The 19,231-nt window shown below is 34.4% G+C and overlaps 1 protein-coding gene across 1 annotated transcript in view; it reads left to right on the top strand.

Moving 5' to 3' along the window:
* LOC145283519 (carbonic anhydrase-related protein 10-like) overlaps window positions 1-19,231 on the top strand; it is a 1,064,961-nt gene that overhangs the window by 799,969 nt on the left and 245,761 nt on the right. The window contains exon 5 of the mRNA XM_080132363.1: window positions 16,840-16,994. Coding sequence (XP_079988489.1) covers window positions 16,840-16,994 — 155 coding nt within the window. The remainder of the gene's footprint in view (window positions 1-16,839; window positions 16,995-19,231) is intronic.

Raw genomic sequence — 19,231 nt, 5'->3', positions numbered from 1 at the left:
GAAAGAAACTAACAATATCTGTTCTTTGAGAAATGAGTAGTAGGAAGAACAAACTGTGACAGTCTTTTTTGAAGGCATATCAAACATTTTGATATGATGGTTTAATGCTACTGTATAACACATATTGTTTTATGCTGATGAGATCCACGTACAAAATCAAAGGCCACTCTCTTAATCTTAATTAATGAATTTTCCAGTTTCATGATCAACAATGCTATGAATTGATTAAACTGTTGAACGGAGTAAACACATTAGGATAACTTAAATGGCGTTCAAACAGACATATCTTCTTAGTTGACATGACGAGATTTTATTGTAACCTTAAATAAAGCAGTTGTGGATTCTAGATAGGATTCATTCAAAAGAAACACTGTTCATAGAGAGTGTTTCATTGCTTGCAACACTCGACTAGCTACAATCACTATATGCAATTTCCCCCACTCTATAAATTTGCCTAAATCGAAACGCATAATCCATGAACAAAACTTCTCTCCTAGAACTCCCGCCTGTGGAAGAATGTTCCGCTGGCCTGCTTCTCGGTTGAAACAACATGATCGCCTTTAAATCCATTATAAACAAGGTTTGGTTGCGACGTCCTCCTAATTATAAAAGTCTACCCGACATACACCATTAACGATTACTACACTTCCACCTTTTATTTATTAACCCTTATATTCGAGTGGTTTTCGAGCCTTATCCTCGAGTGATTTTCATGACTTCCAAATGAAAAAAAAAAATCTTACTGTGATAAAAAAAAAAAAACCACACATTATATACCTCAGTCTCAAAGTAGAAGTATACCCTTCTCAAAATAGGCTAAATAGAATATAACAGGATTTGCTCTGAAAAGTATATTATTTTTAAATCCAACCTCTATCCGAGATATAATAACAACACGTACTACTTCAAATAATCATATATCATGATTTCAAATCGCCCGAGTAGATATATAATAAAGTGGAGTTACCTCATTAGACGAAATGCTACAATCTGTGTCCGTGTTTCTGTTATGTAGTGCAGCTAAGTTAAGTAAATAACGAGGTCAACAGTATCCAGTTTTAAAATAGTATAAAATAGACATTCACAAGTTATATAGACATCCACATATGGATATATTTTACTCTACTTTTTCATTATATATCATCTCTTTTTACCTTAAATGTATGATATTGTTATATGAGGATTGTGTTACCTATTTGTTTTTAAAAACCCCAAATAATTACAGAGGATTGCAAATGATGAGTGACATCCATGACATGAAATTCCTATCTATTTTTTGTAGAAAGCAACAGTCTGAGAAACAGTCTGAGAATAATAACCCTGTTATAGACATCTGTAAGACGTAGAGATGCTTCATGAAATCTCTATATGCAAAAAAAAAAATAATTGAATCTATCCAAATTGATCGTCGCCTGTTTAAAGTTTCTGATTCCGATGCCGTTGATGTTAGAAGAGTTGGGGCATGGGTTCGTCGATTTCAGTGTCGCCAGATATAAGTGACACAGAGCGCGCCGGCTGCCAATGCGCTGCGTCGCTGACAAAACTCCACTGTTAATGGTAATGACTACGTATGAAAACAACTCCTGGAGCCCTAAATGTCGCTTGTTTTTATGATAAAACTCCCGCGTTCGTAACTATTACGCTTTTTGAGGTTAATAACTAAAATATGCATTACTTTTATTTTCTACAGTATAAATTTACCCAAACCATAATCAGAGATATATTAAGACAAGATTTTTTATAAAGTGGAATATGAGCGCGTGAACGCATTTGGCATACAGACTGGACGATTCTTTTTATTAATGGTAAGAGTCTGTTTTAAAAATCCATTCAAACATTGTGAAACAATATCTTAAATTATTGAATATTAGAGCTATATCTATGTGATTATAAATCTATAAATAAAAGCAATGAAACAATAATAATGAAATAATTTTTTAAAAACGAATAACATGAAAAAAATAAAACTAAGACAAAGGACACAAATGTAACTAGTGGAAAATAATAATAATAATAATAATAATAATAATAATAATAATAATAATAATAATAATAATAACGACGACGACGACGACGACGACGACGACGACGATGATGATGATGATGATGATGATGATGATGATGATGATGATGATGATTTCGTTTATCAATGTCTCTCTGGAAAAGGATGATATACATTTCCAAAGGATTTCCCTCAATCCCGGCTCCAAACCAGGAGCTTCAAAGATCAAGGGGTTTTTCTAAGGATGTTGGTGGTACCTACCATTGCAGAGGTCTGAAGGCCACCTAAAACATCGGGGATTTGTAGGGTTTTTTTCAATTGTCCTTCCAGATCATTTGATACTACTAGTGTACAAACTACAACTGGGGTTATTTGTGTTTTCACCCCGGGTATACGCCTTATCTCCAAGGCCAATGGAGCATAATTGCTCTATTGCTCGTTCTCTCCTTCTCTCTCGCATTCCTCTCCCAGGATATTGAAAAGTCTACAATTTTTTTTAGACTTTGTCAAGTAAGACCAAATCCGGACAATTATGTTCCAATTGCTTGGTCCTTCTGACAGTTTTATCCCACCATACCTCTACCTTGCCAGCCTCACTTGTTCTCACATCATCAGGCACCTCCTCAAACCATTTTTCAGCACACTTCACCCCAACCTTCTTACACACCTCCCAATATATCTGGAGTCCCATGCGATCGTGTCTTTTGCGCTACTGTCTCTGTGCCAGTCCACTACACCCTGCTACAAGGTGCGCAATTGACTCTGAGGTCTTACCACAAATCCGGCATTCTGCAGCAACTAACTGTCCTAGAACCACTTTTTAAACAATCGTGTTCTTAATACCTGCTCTTGTGCTGCGCGCACAAAAACTTATGTACTCTTAGCCAGATATCCAGCTATAAGCCATTGCCATGATCTTTCATCAGCCACTTCTGAAATATCCAGGAAGAACCTTCCATGCATTTTCTTCCTGTCCTTTCTTTATCCATACGTTTCACATAATCAGACTTGACCTCACATACCTCCACTTCATCGGCCACAACCTTAAGCATCCACTCCTCGCTTCTAACCCCATCCTTCTTACACATTTTCTCGTTTCTAACACAATCTTTTACACTTTTCAATGCTCTCTCACCGTCTTTTCTCTTTTGATACAGCCTTGCTACGCTACTTCGAATGTGAAATATACCAAATATTGCTAAAACTTTTCTTGTTTTGATATCCATGGCATGCAACTCCTTGTTAGACTATTCTAGAATTCCCACACTGTATCTCAAAACACTTAATCTCAAAACAGTGACTGTCCATGCATTCACTGATTTCATTAGATTTCCTCCATATAGTTTCGACCTTGCAATTAGTTTCCCTCTTCTAAGATACTCCTTCCTGACCTTCTCCTTCATTTCTCTTTTCATGATGACTACACCCTTCAACACTACCAAATACTTATACCCTGTATCGTCTATATATTTCATAATTTCTCCATTTAGCAGCATTCGAATAAAAATTTACTCCTCTTTTCATCACCCGCACCGCATTTTTAATTATCCCTACCTCCACCCCAATGTCTCTGAGTATGTCCCCACAAGTTCTACCAGTCTCTCTATTTCCTTTTCATTTCTACCGAATATTTTCAAATCATCCATAAACAGTAGATGGTTGAGACGTCTGTCACCAGATTCAAAGTTCTATCCCAGTTATTCTCACTTCAAGAAGATGCTCAATGGCATCATTATCATTACAAAAAGAAGTGGAGATAACTAATCTCCTTTAAATAGTCCACGTGTAATGCCAACCTGTCCCATCACGTCTCTGTTTGCTGTCAGCACCGTTTTCTATTGAGCCATACTTGTCTCCAAAAGCCATCCCACGTTCTCAGCAACATTCATCATCATCAATAGTGTTTCACGTATCCATGAATGAGGAAACATATCTTTCTGATCCATGTTACAGTCAGATTTATCTTCTTTGCATTCTGCATTACTGCTTTATCAATCAGTAGTTGATCTTTGGGTACCTCTTGAGCCTTTCCGACACTCTTTCTGTTCTTGAGGAAAAACACTATTACTCTCAAGATGTTCATTATTTTTTTCCGCAAAGATTCCAGGTAACAGTTTGCACATTAATAGTAGACATGTAATTGGGCTATAATTATTTGCATCTGTTCTCTGTGCAGAATCTTTCCTAATCATTGTTGCTCTTCTCTTCATAAGCCAATCAGTGGCATTTCCCGACTCTATGACCTTTTACAAGGCAGCAGCTATAGGTGAATAAAGGCATTGAAACTGATTAAACCAGAAGCCCATCACTACATCTTGACCAGGTGCCTTCCGGTTTTTCATCCTTCAGATGCTAGCCTTCACGTCATCAATAGTTATGCCAAGGTTCTTCATGTGCTACATTTCTGATAGCCTTTCTCTGACCTCTCCCAACCAGCTAGCATTCTTATTATATCGCCCTTCGACAGACCAAATCCCACTCCTGAACTTCCTGGCGTCTTTTCCATTCGGAGTTTTGTTATTTCCCGCCTGTTTATAACAATGTAATTCTTTATACAGCTCTGATTGTTCCAGAAAAGGTTATTCTACCGACACGCTACACTTTTTCCAACAAAGTTTCAAATATTCATACCACCAGTGTGGATTTTCTCGTTCAACATTACTAGAAACCTCATCGTTCCTTTTTCAGCAATCTATGCCTCCTTTAAAGCTCGTCCTTAGCGTTCTATCCTATTTTAATTCCTTTTCTTATTTCTTTGATTCTACCAATGCCTTTCCGCCACCGTTTTATACTTTCTTCAAGCCGCATCCTCCAGCATGGATTTCTACCCTTCATTTCTCTCTTTTACTTCTGTAATAATAATAATAATAATAATAATAATAATAATAATAATAATAATAATAATAATAATAATAATAATAAACAAAACCCAAACAACAACAAAAAAAAATCTAATAAAGATAAAGATAAAAATACTAATAATTAACGAGATAAATGCAATTACAGATCACGCTCTGCCCATACCAAAATTAATGTCTAACCAAAAGCAGGCCACACTATTTGCAAAAGAAAACTCGAATAACAAGAAATATTACGTAAGATTTCAAAACCAGTTATCATGGTCATAAAAGTACGTTACCAAAAAAAAAAAAAAACACAGAATGAAAACAGCACTAGACAACCAATACTGGAAACTCCAAGATAACGGAAAATATTAAGATAAGCAAGTACATGTAGGGACCTAGACGTTCCATGGAGATTATGCTTAAATGAAAAATTTGCTATTCTATTTTTTAAGAATCCCAACATCTTGTACAAGAGAAATAGCGAATAACTCTGTGTGCACAAGATAAAATTTCCTCTAGGATGGCGATAAAAAATAAATTCTGAAATTGATGATAACAATAAAAAATAAAATAAAATAAACATATACATATTCATAAATAAGTGTCCCTCTTTCTGTATATATATATATATATATATATATATATATATATATAATATAAAGCTGAACATCTGTGTGTGTGTCTGGTCACGAATAGGTTCCTATATGTATGACTATTATAGAAAACTGATAACATATAATGATAGAAGATGTATCGAGACACAAGAATGGGTATGTTTGATCTGGCAGCACGGTGGTTCATTAAAATCGTGGGGTCTACATTCGCGCCTGATCCACAAAGTATGGAAATAAAAAAATTTACAATGAAAAAAAAACGTTTACAAGGGTTTTTGATATATATGTACATAATAATATTTTGATATGTACGTTTTAACTGTAATAGGGATGGTATAATATTGTATATATAATTGTGGGTTCTGCGTTCGCACCTGACCTCCATGGAATGAAAATAGGCACACATTTAATAAGGACTTTTCATATCTATCTACGTAAGTATGATAATTATGTTTCAGTTTGAAGAAATATTGTATAATAAAATTACGGGTGTTCATTCGCGCCTTGCCTCCAAAAATGGAAATATGTCACTAAGTTTAGCAAGGGTTTTTAATATAGATCCACATAATATTGTGATAAGTGTTTACAGTTTGAACAGGTATGGTACAATAAATTAGTGGGTTTATCTATTTTATGTTTACTTTCATTATATTTTGCTTTGGTGTTGATACCCCCAAATTCGAAGCTATCTCTTTACAACCCTTCCTTTCCATAAACTATCATACTTTCATAAATCAGAGTCCATTTTCTGTAGACTGTCTTTGAACCCAGTCAACGACGGGTACTTTTGCTAGTCTATATATATATATATATATATATAGATAGATAGATAGATAGATAGATAGATAGATAGATAGATATAAATCAACTTCTTTAATACAGTTTTGTAATATACCGCTTCATTCATGTTAATGCTCATAAAAATGGTCAAGTTTTATCTATCTATCTATCTATCTATCTATCTATCTATCTATATATATATATATATATATATATATATATATATATATATATATATAAAGAAACTAACATTATATAGACTAACACGCAAAAAAAACATTTCTAACTATACCTCGACTGAAAGTATGTCAGCTTACTACAATAAAAAGATTATCTACCTTTTCCATAAATACACAAAGGGACGGGATGGACCAGAGGTGAACTGTGCCTTTGTCCTGTAATAGCCCGCGCATTTGGTGATTAGGATTGGTGAGGTGGAAACAAGGAAGCTGATTGGCCAACTAGAAAATTCAATTGCATGTGCGATATAATTATAAACGCGCAATATCCACACCTTTTCCATAAGCCTGACGAATTCTCACAAGCATGAAATGCGGAATATCCTGTGTAGCTTAATGGCAATATATATTTTCATAACTTACTACCTAAGTCTCCCTATATATTGAGCACTGTTGAAGTAAATACTGAAAATTTACGCATAAAATAATGTGATTAAATGAAGTAATCATATATATATATATATATATATATATATATACGTATATATATATATATATATATATATATATATATATATATATATATATGGGCGTGGCCAGAAGCTGATGAATAAAGATGGAGAGTTGAATGTTTCGGTTTAGATTCTGTCTGATGGAAGCATATAATATATATATATATATATATATATATATATATATATATATATATATATATATAGTTTTGATCTTGTTACTTTATATTAGGTTTAATATAATAATAGATATAAAATGTTCTGTGTAATAAAACAGGAATTCGTGCATGAATTAAAATATTTGAGAGTATCTTATGACCCAAAGTGTTCGGCTATTATTTGCTTAAAACAACTCGATTCAGCAGTATAATCTCAACAAGGCTGTGCTTCAACAGAGTAGTCTTCTGAACTTAACCAAAATATGTGTGACTATCTGTATCTTTCCAGTCCTGCGTTGCCGAGACTGTGTCTTGTTGCCAACAGTATTAGATTCATTTGCATCGCACACACACATGGACGACATACAAACGCACGCACACACACGCGCCCATACACACGGGCACAGGTACACGCACACACACACATGCAAACACACACAAACTCACGCCAACAGAGAGTCACACCCACAAAAACACACATACGCACATAAAAACACATACACGCACAAACACAAAAGCACGCACACACACGCATCCACACACAGGCACAGGCACACGCACACACACATACAAACACTCACACACTGAGGAAAACAGAGAATCACACACACAAACACACACATACATATACATATGCATATTCACACACACACACGCATACTATGCAAATCGTGAGGAATAGACAGGCTTAAAAATACATATAAGAAGACATTTTGAAGTGTATAAACTGTCAATTTCTGCTTGGCAATCGGAGCCTTCTATCAGGTCTGAAAGTTACACTACTGTACAACTCATGCTTTCGTTCGATCTAATTTATGACATGACCACAGCACCCTCAAAATGCAACAGCAACCTCAAAACGTAGATTACACAAACAAAGCTTCTTTCTTGGAACTGCACGCCTGTGGAACTCTGTTCCGCTTGTGTTTCGCTCCTGACTTCAACACAAACACATTCCTGATGATCCGCCCTCCCTAAGTAATGACACCTTATCAATTCTTCAATACTATTGCTACACTATTCCATTAATTACTGTACACACAATAACCCTTATGCCCGAGTGGCCATTGAATCTTGATAAGTGGTGAGCTCCATGTAAAAGAAAAAATAAATGGAACAGCACCCTCAACATGACACCGTCACCCTCAACATGACAACAGCACCATCAAGATGCAAATCTGGACGGTACAAGGTTTCAGAGAACAGCTCATAGCATCGCACGACCCACGGCTCGGGCTTTTAGTGTCGTTTCAAGTGAAAGCACATGATGCCACCTTACATCCTCGAAGTCTGCTTGAAAGTTAACACAAAAGTGTACCCTGCTGTGATTAAGAATTGCAATCAGGTGCATCGTGAAAGATCGTGAGTGTGGCAGCAGGACGGCGTTGGTCCACAAGTCTGAAGGGGCCCAGCCTTGGCTTCAGAAAGTGCTTCAAATGTGTACACTTCTCTCATTGGACTCCTCTTCCCTCGACTTGAAGCCGCTCGACTACTTAGTTTGGTCACACATAGAGAACATCACGAACATGACCTCACACAACACCAATACCAGCCTGATCGCCACCATCTGCTGAGTATTTGTCGAGTTCCTGCCGGCGGTTGTGTAAAAGGCACACTCCCAGTTCAGGACCCGTATCGAGGCGGTGATTGAGGATGAAGGCAACAACACAAACTTGATGTCAGCTCTGCTATATAATAAAGTACCATGCATTGATTTTATCAACAGAAGTTGTAAAATAAAGCTGTGGAGTTGTTATCTTTGGAGTGACAATTTTATGGTTCAAACCTGTGTAAAAATTAATGTCAGAAATATATTTTAAATTTCTCGACAATTTTATACCAGTTGAAGATCAATCCGACAACATAAAGACTAGTATGGTAGCATTAAATGTTTCATGCTTGAGATATGGTATAATATCTTTTTATAATGAGGGCAAATTACGTATTTCCTCTGCTTTTCGAGTGGACTTCGTTTATTGCCGTTTGCGTGGCACGATATCATTGTAAATGTGGAAGTTATTTTATAACTACATTATAACTGCATTAATATTTAAACCATCCAGGATGCTTGGTTGTACGAAACGGTACTCTCGCCTGTGGGCTTCTTATAACATCTTTCGGCAATGAAACACGTGTAAATCAACAATGAGTACTGAACTCCATTTTGAATTATTATTGTAAATATTATATAATAATACTAATAATAGAAAACGTTATCACTAAAGTGATATAGTATTAATTTAATGTCTCGAGAATCCCAACATCACAAGAAACACGTGATTGATCTAGCCATTTTCACGTTTCTAACGTTGTCTATGTTTTCACATGACGTGCCATTTATTATTTTTGGCTTTCGACATAGGAACACCTCCACGGAGTTATTGTATATATAATATTTCTTTCTTTCCTCCTAAAGATAAATTATAATTGAAAATATCACTTTCCCATTCTTGTTCGATTCATTAAGTTGGTAAATATATCACTTATAATTCAAACTTATTGAACCGTTAGTCATTTTGCTCACCTCAGAAACAAAGTGTTTATCTTCAAAACCGCATTGTTATAACATTTACACCCTACCCCTTGAACACACACACGCGCACGCGCACATACACACACGTGTGTGTGTATATGTACATGTGCAAATGTGTTTTTGTATATATATATATATATATATATATGTGTGTGTGTGTGTGTGTGTATGTATGCTATTTATGTGTACGTATATATACATATGTGTGCATATACGCGTGTATGTGTGTATGTGTGTATGTGTGTATATGCGTATACGGTCAAATGATGCCAATAATGTAGTATTCACTAAATTTACAAACTTGTTTTCGTAACTAATCAATATTCAAGCAAACATACCTAATCATCTGCTTATGTCTCTACACCTTCTTTAGCAATCAATTTTTCACCGGACATCCACTTGTGAAAATGTCTTGACCGTCAACGTGACTATCGATTTTCTCACCCTGCTTCGCGAGGGTCTCCTATCCCACATCCTTAATTAATCAACCGCGTTCAGATTGACTATTCTGATTGGTCATAGGTTGGGCGGAAGTTTGGGCGATATTTTTTCATGACGTCTAAAGAAAAAAAAAACAGCTTAAATATCGTATCGATCGATCTTGATCTACGAAATGAGGACAATAATAGCGATGCGGAAAACGGCGGGAAAAGGCCAATAAAGGTATTAAAAACGAAAGCAGGCATAAAACTTTCATATGAAATAAGAAATATAAAAAAAACAGAAAGGGTAAATAAAATAGAAGAAAGGGAATTTTATAAAGGGCATGAACCAAAAAAGAAACCAAAATGTTAAAAAAAAAAATGTGAAACCAAAGGAATGATTAAAAGCACCCATTGTACGAAATAGTTTTTGTTGTCTGCTCAATGGCTCCGTTGTCCGTTTGATAGGTCCGTTAGTTCATTAAACGAAATGTATTATTGCGATCAGCTTCAATGCTGGCAAAATACCTAGTTTTGTCTGCGTACATAAGGTAGGGTGCCGGAATACAGGGCCAGTTCAAAAGGTGTTCAATCAACTACTCAGTATTAGAGTATTCGTGTCAATTCATGTTTCTGTTGCTATATGGGCTCATTTATCTCCTCGCTGTGAATCTATATTTCCCAACCACACACACACACACACACACACACACACACACAAATATGTATATATATTTATATATATACATAAATGCATGCATATGTATGTTTTATGTATATATATATATATATAGCCAAATAATCAGTCGCAAACGACCTTATTAATTACACATATATATGTGTGTGTATGTGTGTAAATAAACAAAACATTTACGTACAATTTAGTAATATATATATATATATATATATATATATATATATATATATACACACACACATTGTATCAAGTTTCAGTATTAACTTCAACAGTGTCAATACGAGAGTAGAGCTAGGTGGTGGGCTTATTCTATTAAATGTCATATAGCATCAGCAAATTCAAGGAACAAATGTCCATGAATTCTGCCAATAGAATTTTTTTTGTATACAATTGTTTCGGTCTACGTAAAACACATACATCTTGAGGATATAGTGAATACCTAAGTACAAAGAATATCAATGTCCCCGCTGAAATGCGTATGAAAAAATGCTGGAAAAATAACTGAAATAAATTTATTATGTTCATTAGCTTTCATATATAATTTTCATACATTGTTAATTCTTTTTCGATGCAATTTTCATATATTATATTTCACTATACTTACATGATTGTTTGGTCCTGACAAAAGACGAGTGGACATGTAAATTCGTCCTTGTGCGTTCGTCCATTCGCATTTTTCGTAATAACTACGCCTTGGAATTTTTGAAATTTTCCAAAAACATTAAACATGAAATGAGTAAAATTGTAACAGAATGGATTTTCCGGTAAAACTTCGCGTACCTTTTGGGTTAACATGGCTTAAATTGACACTTTTGTGCTAATAAAAAAATGATGCCTTCGATTTTTATAAAACTTTCTGAAAAGTTGTTACTAACTGCTTTCTATATAATTGTGTTTGTCTAGACTTCGCAATAACTCTTAAATGTCCCCCAGGGACTTATTTAGGGTAAATTTTTGAAACTATTTTAATATATACGGTCAAATAGTTCTGTGTATGTCTATTTAACAGATTTGCATGATGCTGAACTCAAAATTAAATATGTTGAGGCTTTGGGGTCTTTTGGACCTAAATAGGAGGGGCACATGATGGCCTTAATCAGTATTTTTTCGCATGGTGCAGAATTCAACTTTACATATTGTATATATGTGATGTGGCGTTTATTTAACATCATTAATAACTTTCTATATTATTTCGACGCTATATAGTGAATGTTATGTATGTGAAAGTTCTAATTTAATGTAGTTGTTGATTTTGCGATATGAGATTTTATATTTCTGTAACGAATGAGATAGTTGATGTTTATTCAGATAATAAATTTTATGAATCTTTAATCAAGTCCATATTATTATATCAGACAGTTATATAATTGTTTTTTCGGATATTTAAAACTTATTTTAACCTGATTTTTCTTCGAATTTTCTTAATATTATTAATTATTCTGAAATCAATGTTTTTTATTAGTAGTATCAATCGTCAAATAATTACGTGTGCATGGTATACATTTGGAGGAAAAACATTTAAATCAGATCCAACCTGTGTTTATGGTAATCGGATTGGATAAAGCGTCAAACATCTTGATTTAAGAAGTAAACAGAAACGCAATAACAGTGTGGACAATTCGCAACTAATATACGCAAGTAATTTTTTATCTACAAACTTCAAATTTGGTATATAGACTATTTACGCATTTTTTTTTTAATTCAATTTCCACCCCAAACAAGGCACAGTGCCACTTTGAAGCAGGGGGCTATCAGGAATATAATTTGCGGAGGCATTATGAATAGAGAGGTGTTTGTTCGCATTACTCTTGAACTTCTGCATATCAGTACATTTGGGAAAGCAGAATCCCGGAAGGGAGTTCCAATGACTTGCAGTTCTGGGGAAGAAACTATTGAATTAAAAGGCTTTCTTGCACCTAGGGATCTTTACTGTAAAGGGGAGGGAATTAGTTGCTTGTCGGGTTTGTCGGGAATAGTTACGTCGAGAAGGTACAAGTATTTGTAGTTCATCAGAGCATTCACCATTAAATTATTTGTAGAACAGGCAGAGGGAGACAACATCTCGTCGATGGGACAGAGGCTGAAGCCTAGATGACAGTTCAGGACCTATCAGGTTGGCGATTCTCTTTTGAACTACTATATATATATATATATATATATATATATATATATATATATATATATATATATATACTAGCCCGGCGTTGCTGGATGTTTGGAGGTGTGTGGTCATCAAAAAAAGTGGTAGTAAGAAGGCCGGCTTGAACCCGTACCGTGAAGAAGGAAAAGAACGTGAAAAAAACATGATGTCCTTGCTGTTACGACTACCGCCAAACCGGAAGTGATATAGATTTTAATTAAGACTAGATGATCGAAAGATGGGGATGACTTTCGAAAATATTGGCGAAAAAGCGACCCCGCCCTGTAGAGAAGTGTCCAGTTGAATGTGAAGAAATTAATGTTTTCAGCCAATTTTTCGGTATTTGTCGTCTGAAGCGTCGAGCTTTAAAACGATACTGATATTGTGAAAATCCGTCGGTTCTGTCGAAAGTTTTAGGCAGATAACATACTTACATAGATTTATATATATATATATATATATATATATATATATATATATATATATATATATATATATATCGGTTGCTTAAATTTTCGACCCAAACCGATTAAAAAGCTTGTCCTATCTCTGAATACCCTTTATGTAAAATTTCAAATTTTAAGACCAGACTTTTCTGAGGAAGTTGGTAGAGATCGCAGAGGTCATTTTTTTTTAAATTTGACCCCTATTTTTACCCCTTAACATTTATTGTTTTGGACTCAAATCAAGTTGTTAAGTTAGATCGATGTTCAAGGAACCTATATCTAAAATTTCAAGTGTTTTGAACAAGAATTGGCGGAAGAGTTTGGTAAAAGTCTCAAAGTTTTCCCCAAGCTCAGTACCTTATATATCAAATTTCGAGTCTGGAGACTGGCAATTGACAGAGTAATTTTTTTAGGGAAATGTACACAGACAGACAGACACTTTAACTCATATATATATATATATATATATATATATATATATATATATATATATATATATATATATGCACTATACATAATATAATATATATATATGTAATCGTATATATAAACGGCTAATCGTATATCTGCTGTCGCCCTGTCTATTGTCGCTTTGTCTGTTGTTGTTATGTCTGTTTGTTTGCCTGTAGATCTCCATACTTACATTTTTTTTCTCTGAAAATAAAGGTTGCAGAGCGGCGCTTGGGGCCACAAATGGTTGATTTTTTACGGTCCGTTCTTTTATGGGGATTTATACAGATATAACTGATATTAAAGAGTTGAAAATGAGGCCAAATTGAAAAAATCGTTTAAACTTTTGTACATTAGTTTATTTTTAATCTTTTATCGTTTTGTACGTGTATCTCGTTGGTACAGTGTTAACGGCATGAGCGTTGAATGCCTCGGTTTTGATTCTAGCTGTGACACATTACTACTTCTTTTTTTAATTTGGAAATCACGACTCTATAATAATTTATACGAAACCTGAACTAATTAAAATATCATATTTAAGCGTATCTTACGACCGGGCTAATTCGGACAAAACCGGGCATAACCGCCCACGTGAAGTGCACACACACAAGCACACACACACACACACACACACACACACATATATATATATATATACACGTATATATATATTTATGTACACCCTAATGAATAGAAATCATTTTTCCCTTTTTACATTCATTTGCTGTATAATATCAGGGAAAAGCTATGAAACCATTACACACAATTTTCCGCTCTTCTTTTGAATTATGTTCAGTGTCCTCTCTTTTGTGCTATAACACAATGCCACAATTGAATTCTCTCGTCCATCTCTGATCTCATAATTTAAGGGATGGTGGACCAAATTTATTGCGTGTTTCATTTTGTTTATTGTTCTTTTGTTCTTGTTTTTGTTGCTGTTTTATTTATTTATTTATTATTTTTTGATTTTGTTTGTTTTTGTTTTGTTTCCAAAGCGTGACTGCGCATACAACCTTTATAGTCTATGACATTCCATAAACTTTTCTGGCAATATTATTTGACACCTTTGAATTTTAATATGACATTTCTATCAAGCACTTACTAAAAGCCGCCACACACTCGGCTTTTTTACGGGTATTATTAAAGCATTGTTATGTATTTGTTTATCTGCCTTTAAAAAGTTAAGTACGACACAAGGTCAGTGTACAACTCTATTAAAAAAAAGAATGAACTGAAGACATTTGCAACAATAACTATAAAATCCGTCGGATTTTCGGGTAAAAGTCTCTCAAATTCTTGACCATAACCAAACAGCAGACAATTTTAGGAAAAAGGTAATGCCTGGAGTGATTAATTAGATACTGCGACTGACATTGATTCTGTATAGAGAAATTTGTTATAGATCTTTTTTTATTTCGTTATTTTTTAAGGGTTACAAAACTTTATTATATCTGTTAAAGAAGGAAGACAGAGTTTTTTGTTTTTTTTTGTATCCATGTTAAAAAAGTAGAACGGACGGGAAACAATTAAATAGAGGCTGAAAATAAAAATAATGAGGTAAAGTCATGCGACCGGACTTTCAAAGCCAAATTAAGATCTAGGAATGTAAACGATACACTTTTTATACAAATATGTAAATGCATTCACATATTTACTCATTCGCATTCAACACATATTTATATATATATATATATATATATATATAAATGTATATATATGTATATATGTATATATATACATATATATATAATGTGTCAAGAACGTGGTCAAAATAAATGATGTTAGGAGATTTGTTCATCAATTTCACACTGGCGGCAGAGATGTGAGTGACAAAGCTGGCAAAAATGCATTGAGAATTGTATGAGGAAAATATATTCTTGAACATAAAAGCGCACACGTTTTAATGGTACCACTCCTGTCTTCGTAGTTCTTTTTTGAATGAAAAAAGGGTGCGTTACTTTTGAAAGAATTCGTAGTATATATATATATATATATATATATATATATATATATATATATATATATATATACCGTCACTGGATTATTTATCTTCCACCAGACTATCCATTCACGTGTAATCACTTTTTCTTCACCATATTCCCTCTGCTTCACTTTTTTTGTTATCGAGTACGATATTTGACTTACTTGTTGTTTCATCAAATACTTTTGCATGCAAAATCCGATCCTGCATTTTGCTAATTCCTACTCTCTGATGAGAAGGAAAGTATTTCTTCGAAACTCCGCGGATTAAGGACTATCCACTTATCAAGTGTTTCCTTTTCAGATTAGATATGTTTTTAACTATTTTTCAGTGTTTTTTAACATGTTTTATTAACTGTTTGCTCGTATATATATATATATATATATATATATATATATATATATATATATATATATATATATATACTAGCAGGGGTGCCCGGCGTTGCTCAGGTGTTTGGAGGTGCAAAAAAAACAAAAAAAATGGTTAATTTTTTAAAACTTTGACCCCTATTATGACCCCTTAAAATTTATTGTTTCGGGCTCAAATCACTTTATTAAGTTAGATGAGGTTCAAGGAACCTATATCTAAAATTTCAAGTGTCTATACCACAAAATTGTCGGAGGAGTTTGGTAGAGTTCTTAAAGGTCAAATCCTTGAAATTTGACCCCTTAACAGCCAAATTTCTGGCTGGCACCCGTCACATCGATTTTCCCACATCTCAGTACCCGGTATTTCAAATTTCGAGTCTATAGACTAAAAATTGACAGAGTTATTGCGTAGGGAAATGTACACAGACAGACAGACAGACACGTTCACTTATATATATATATATATATATATATATATATATATATATATGTATATATATGTATGTATATATATGGATATATATGTATATATGTACGTATATATATGTATGTATATATATATATATAGAGAGAGAGAGAGAGATAGATAGATAGATAGATAGATAGATAGATAGATAGATAGATAGATAAATGAATACTTTTAATTTTTTAAATGCTCGTGTACAAAATGTTTTTAATGGATCATGTTTTTTTTTTGTTTTTTTTCAGGAGACGAAGCTCGAGTTCGAAATTTCTACTTGGGAAGCTTAATTCCATTAACAGAGCAGTACATCACGTATGAGGGGTCATTTACGCAACCCGGTTGTTACGAAACAGTCACGTGGATTGTCTTCAACAAACCTGTTTACATCAGTAGAGATCAGGTAAGACACATACAGTTATAAAATCTTATGCTTGTAATTATTTTCCTCACATTATTCACCCGTCTTTCGTTTTGGATTTATTTCATTAGCAAAAATATTCAGATTGTTTACATGTCTTTTCGTACTACTTGAACATGATTGCCCCAGGTTCCGTCTGCATAGCTGTGCGAACACGTAACACTGTTATACTAACAAGCAAATATTCGAATGAATCTTATTTTTCTCGTTTCTATGGATACTATCGTTTTTACTATGACAGTATTTTTTATGTCTGTTAGACATTGTGGGTGAGTCTTTTTTTAGAAACTCACAGCCTTCATAAAAATTAATTACGTAGAAATGTTATCCATGGATGTTTTAATGGAATGCATAAACATTTTCTATGAAATCTCCTACATTTGCTAAGAATAATTTTATATCGAAGTACAGTAGTAAGCTTAGTTTTCAAATTAATAGTAGTATGGGATACCTTGGTGAAATACTCATAATTTAGAGATTTGACAATGAATTGATCTCACAGTTCAAGTATAAATTTGTCGGCGATCTCACCTGCATTGGTTTGAGCGGTGTATTCTCCAGGTATTTATGGATATTATCATTAACGAACCTGATATTTAATTGAAATGATTGAGATTTACTAATATACCAGTCAGTTTTAATTCCGTACATACGTTGGTATTTTTTTTTTTTACATGGGCATCACCACATTATCAAGGCCAAGAGGCCACTCAAGGATAAGGGTTAAAGAGTGTACAGTAGAAATTGGACAATATAGTAATCATTAGTAATGAAAATTTGGTAAATTTGATAACTTGTATGGAACGGCTCATCAAGAACTTATTTACGTTAGACTTGAACACAACCATATTGTAGTGAGCCGGAAAGCAAGAAAACGGAAGACAATTCCACAGGCGTGCAGTTCTAAGAAAGAAGCACAGATAAAGAGTGGGGGGGGAATTATTGATAGTGTTTACAGCTAGACGAGTGTTTCTTATGAAAGTTTGGCGAGGGGGGATCATAGATTGAAGCTCAGTCGAACACTTTCTATGAAAATAAAGATACATCAGAGACAAACTCGCAACATCTCTTCTGTGAGATAGAGGTTGCAAGGAGGAGAAAATGACATCTCCTACGAGGCTACGAAGTCTATTTTGAACTCTATCAAGGCAGGACAAGTCCTTTCTAGCAGCTCCTTCCCAGATGTGGCAGCAGTATTCCATCCTTGGACGTACCTGGCTCTTATATAGATAGAGAATAGCATCAGCAGTGAGATATTTACCGGATCGATAGAAAGATCCCACCATTTTTCCAGCGGCCTTGGCAACAGATTTGATGTACGTATTCCATTTAAGATCAGGAGTAATGGTCAAGCCCAGAAGATTGTCAAAACTTGAGGCCTCCTGAAGACGAGAGCCATTAATTTCAATTGATGCAAGATGGGGATCAGAATGTTGATGATGTAAAGAGAGAAGTTTGGTTTTAGATGCATTAAAAGTAACCAGCCACTCCTTTCCCCATTGTACTACGTGCTGAAGATCAGAGGAGAGAGAATTGGAGAAAACTTGGTCGGTTACTGTCTTAGATGTGCTACCATAAATGGTAGTGTCGTCAGCATAAATGTCTACCAATGATGTAAGGATGTGATTTTGAAGATCATTAATGTAGATCAGGAAAAGACTTGGCCCCAGGATGAACCCCTGAGGGACACCGGCATTAATACTGTGAGCTTCTGATTTTTGCCCCTCAGCTACTACTCTTATGAACCTATCAGAAAGAAATGATTTAATAATTGAGAAGACTTTTCCAGCTATACCATAGCTAGCGATCTTATGAAGTAAACCTTTATGACATACCCTACCAAAGGCTTTAGATATGTCAAGAACAATTGCCCTAGAAAGATTGCCACATCGAGAGATTTGCTAATCCTATGCGATATAACTGTAAGCACATCTGCTGTAGATCTAGCAGAACGGAAACCATATTGAGTGTCACTAAGAAGGTTATTTTTGATAAGATGGTTTATTATTTCTGTATTTAACACAGATTCTAGCAACTTACTCATGACGCACAGGAGACTTATTGGCCTGTACTGAGAGGGGGATGAGCGATCACCTGAATTCTTTAATACAGGGCATACTGATGAAATTTTCCAGGGAGATGGGAAACTATTCTCCTTAAGACAACGTTTAAACAGTTTTGTAAGTATGGGCGCTAGTTCAGGTTGAAGTTATTTGAGT

The sequence above is a fragment of the Euprymna scolopes genome, chromosome 8, assembly GCF_053919585.1.
Source record: "Euprymna scolopes isolate OS-2025 chromosome 8, ASM5391958v1, whole genome shotgun sequence".
In the NCBI taxonomy this organism is placed as follows: domain Eukaryota; kingdom Metazoa; phylum Mollusca; class Cephalopoda; order Sepiida; family Sepiolidae; genus Euprymna; species Euprymna scolopes.
Note: the sequence above shows the minus strand (reverse complement) of the source record. Positions and strands in the feature narration are given on the sequence as shown.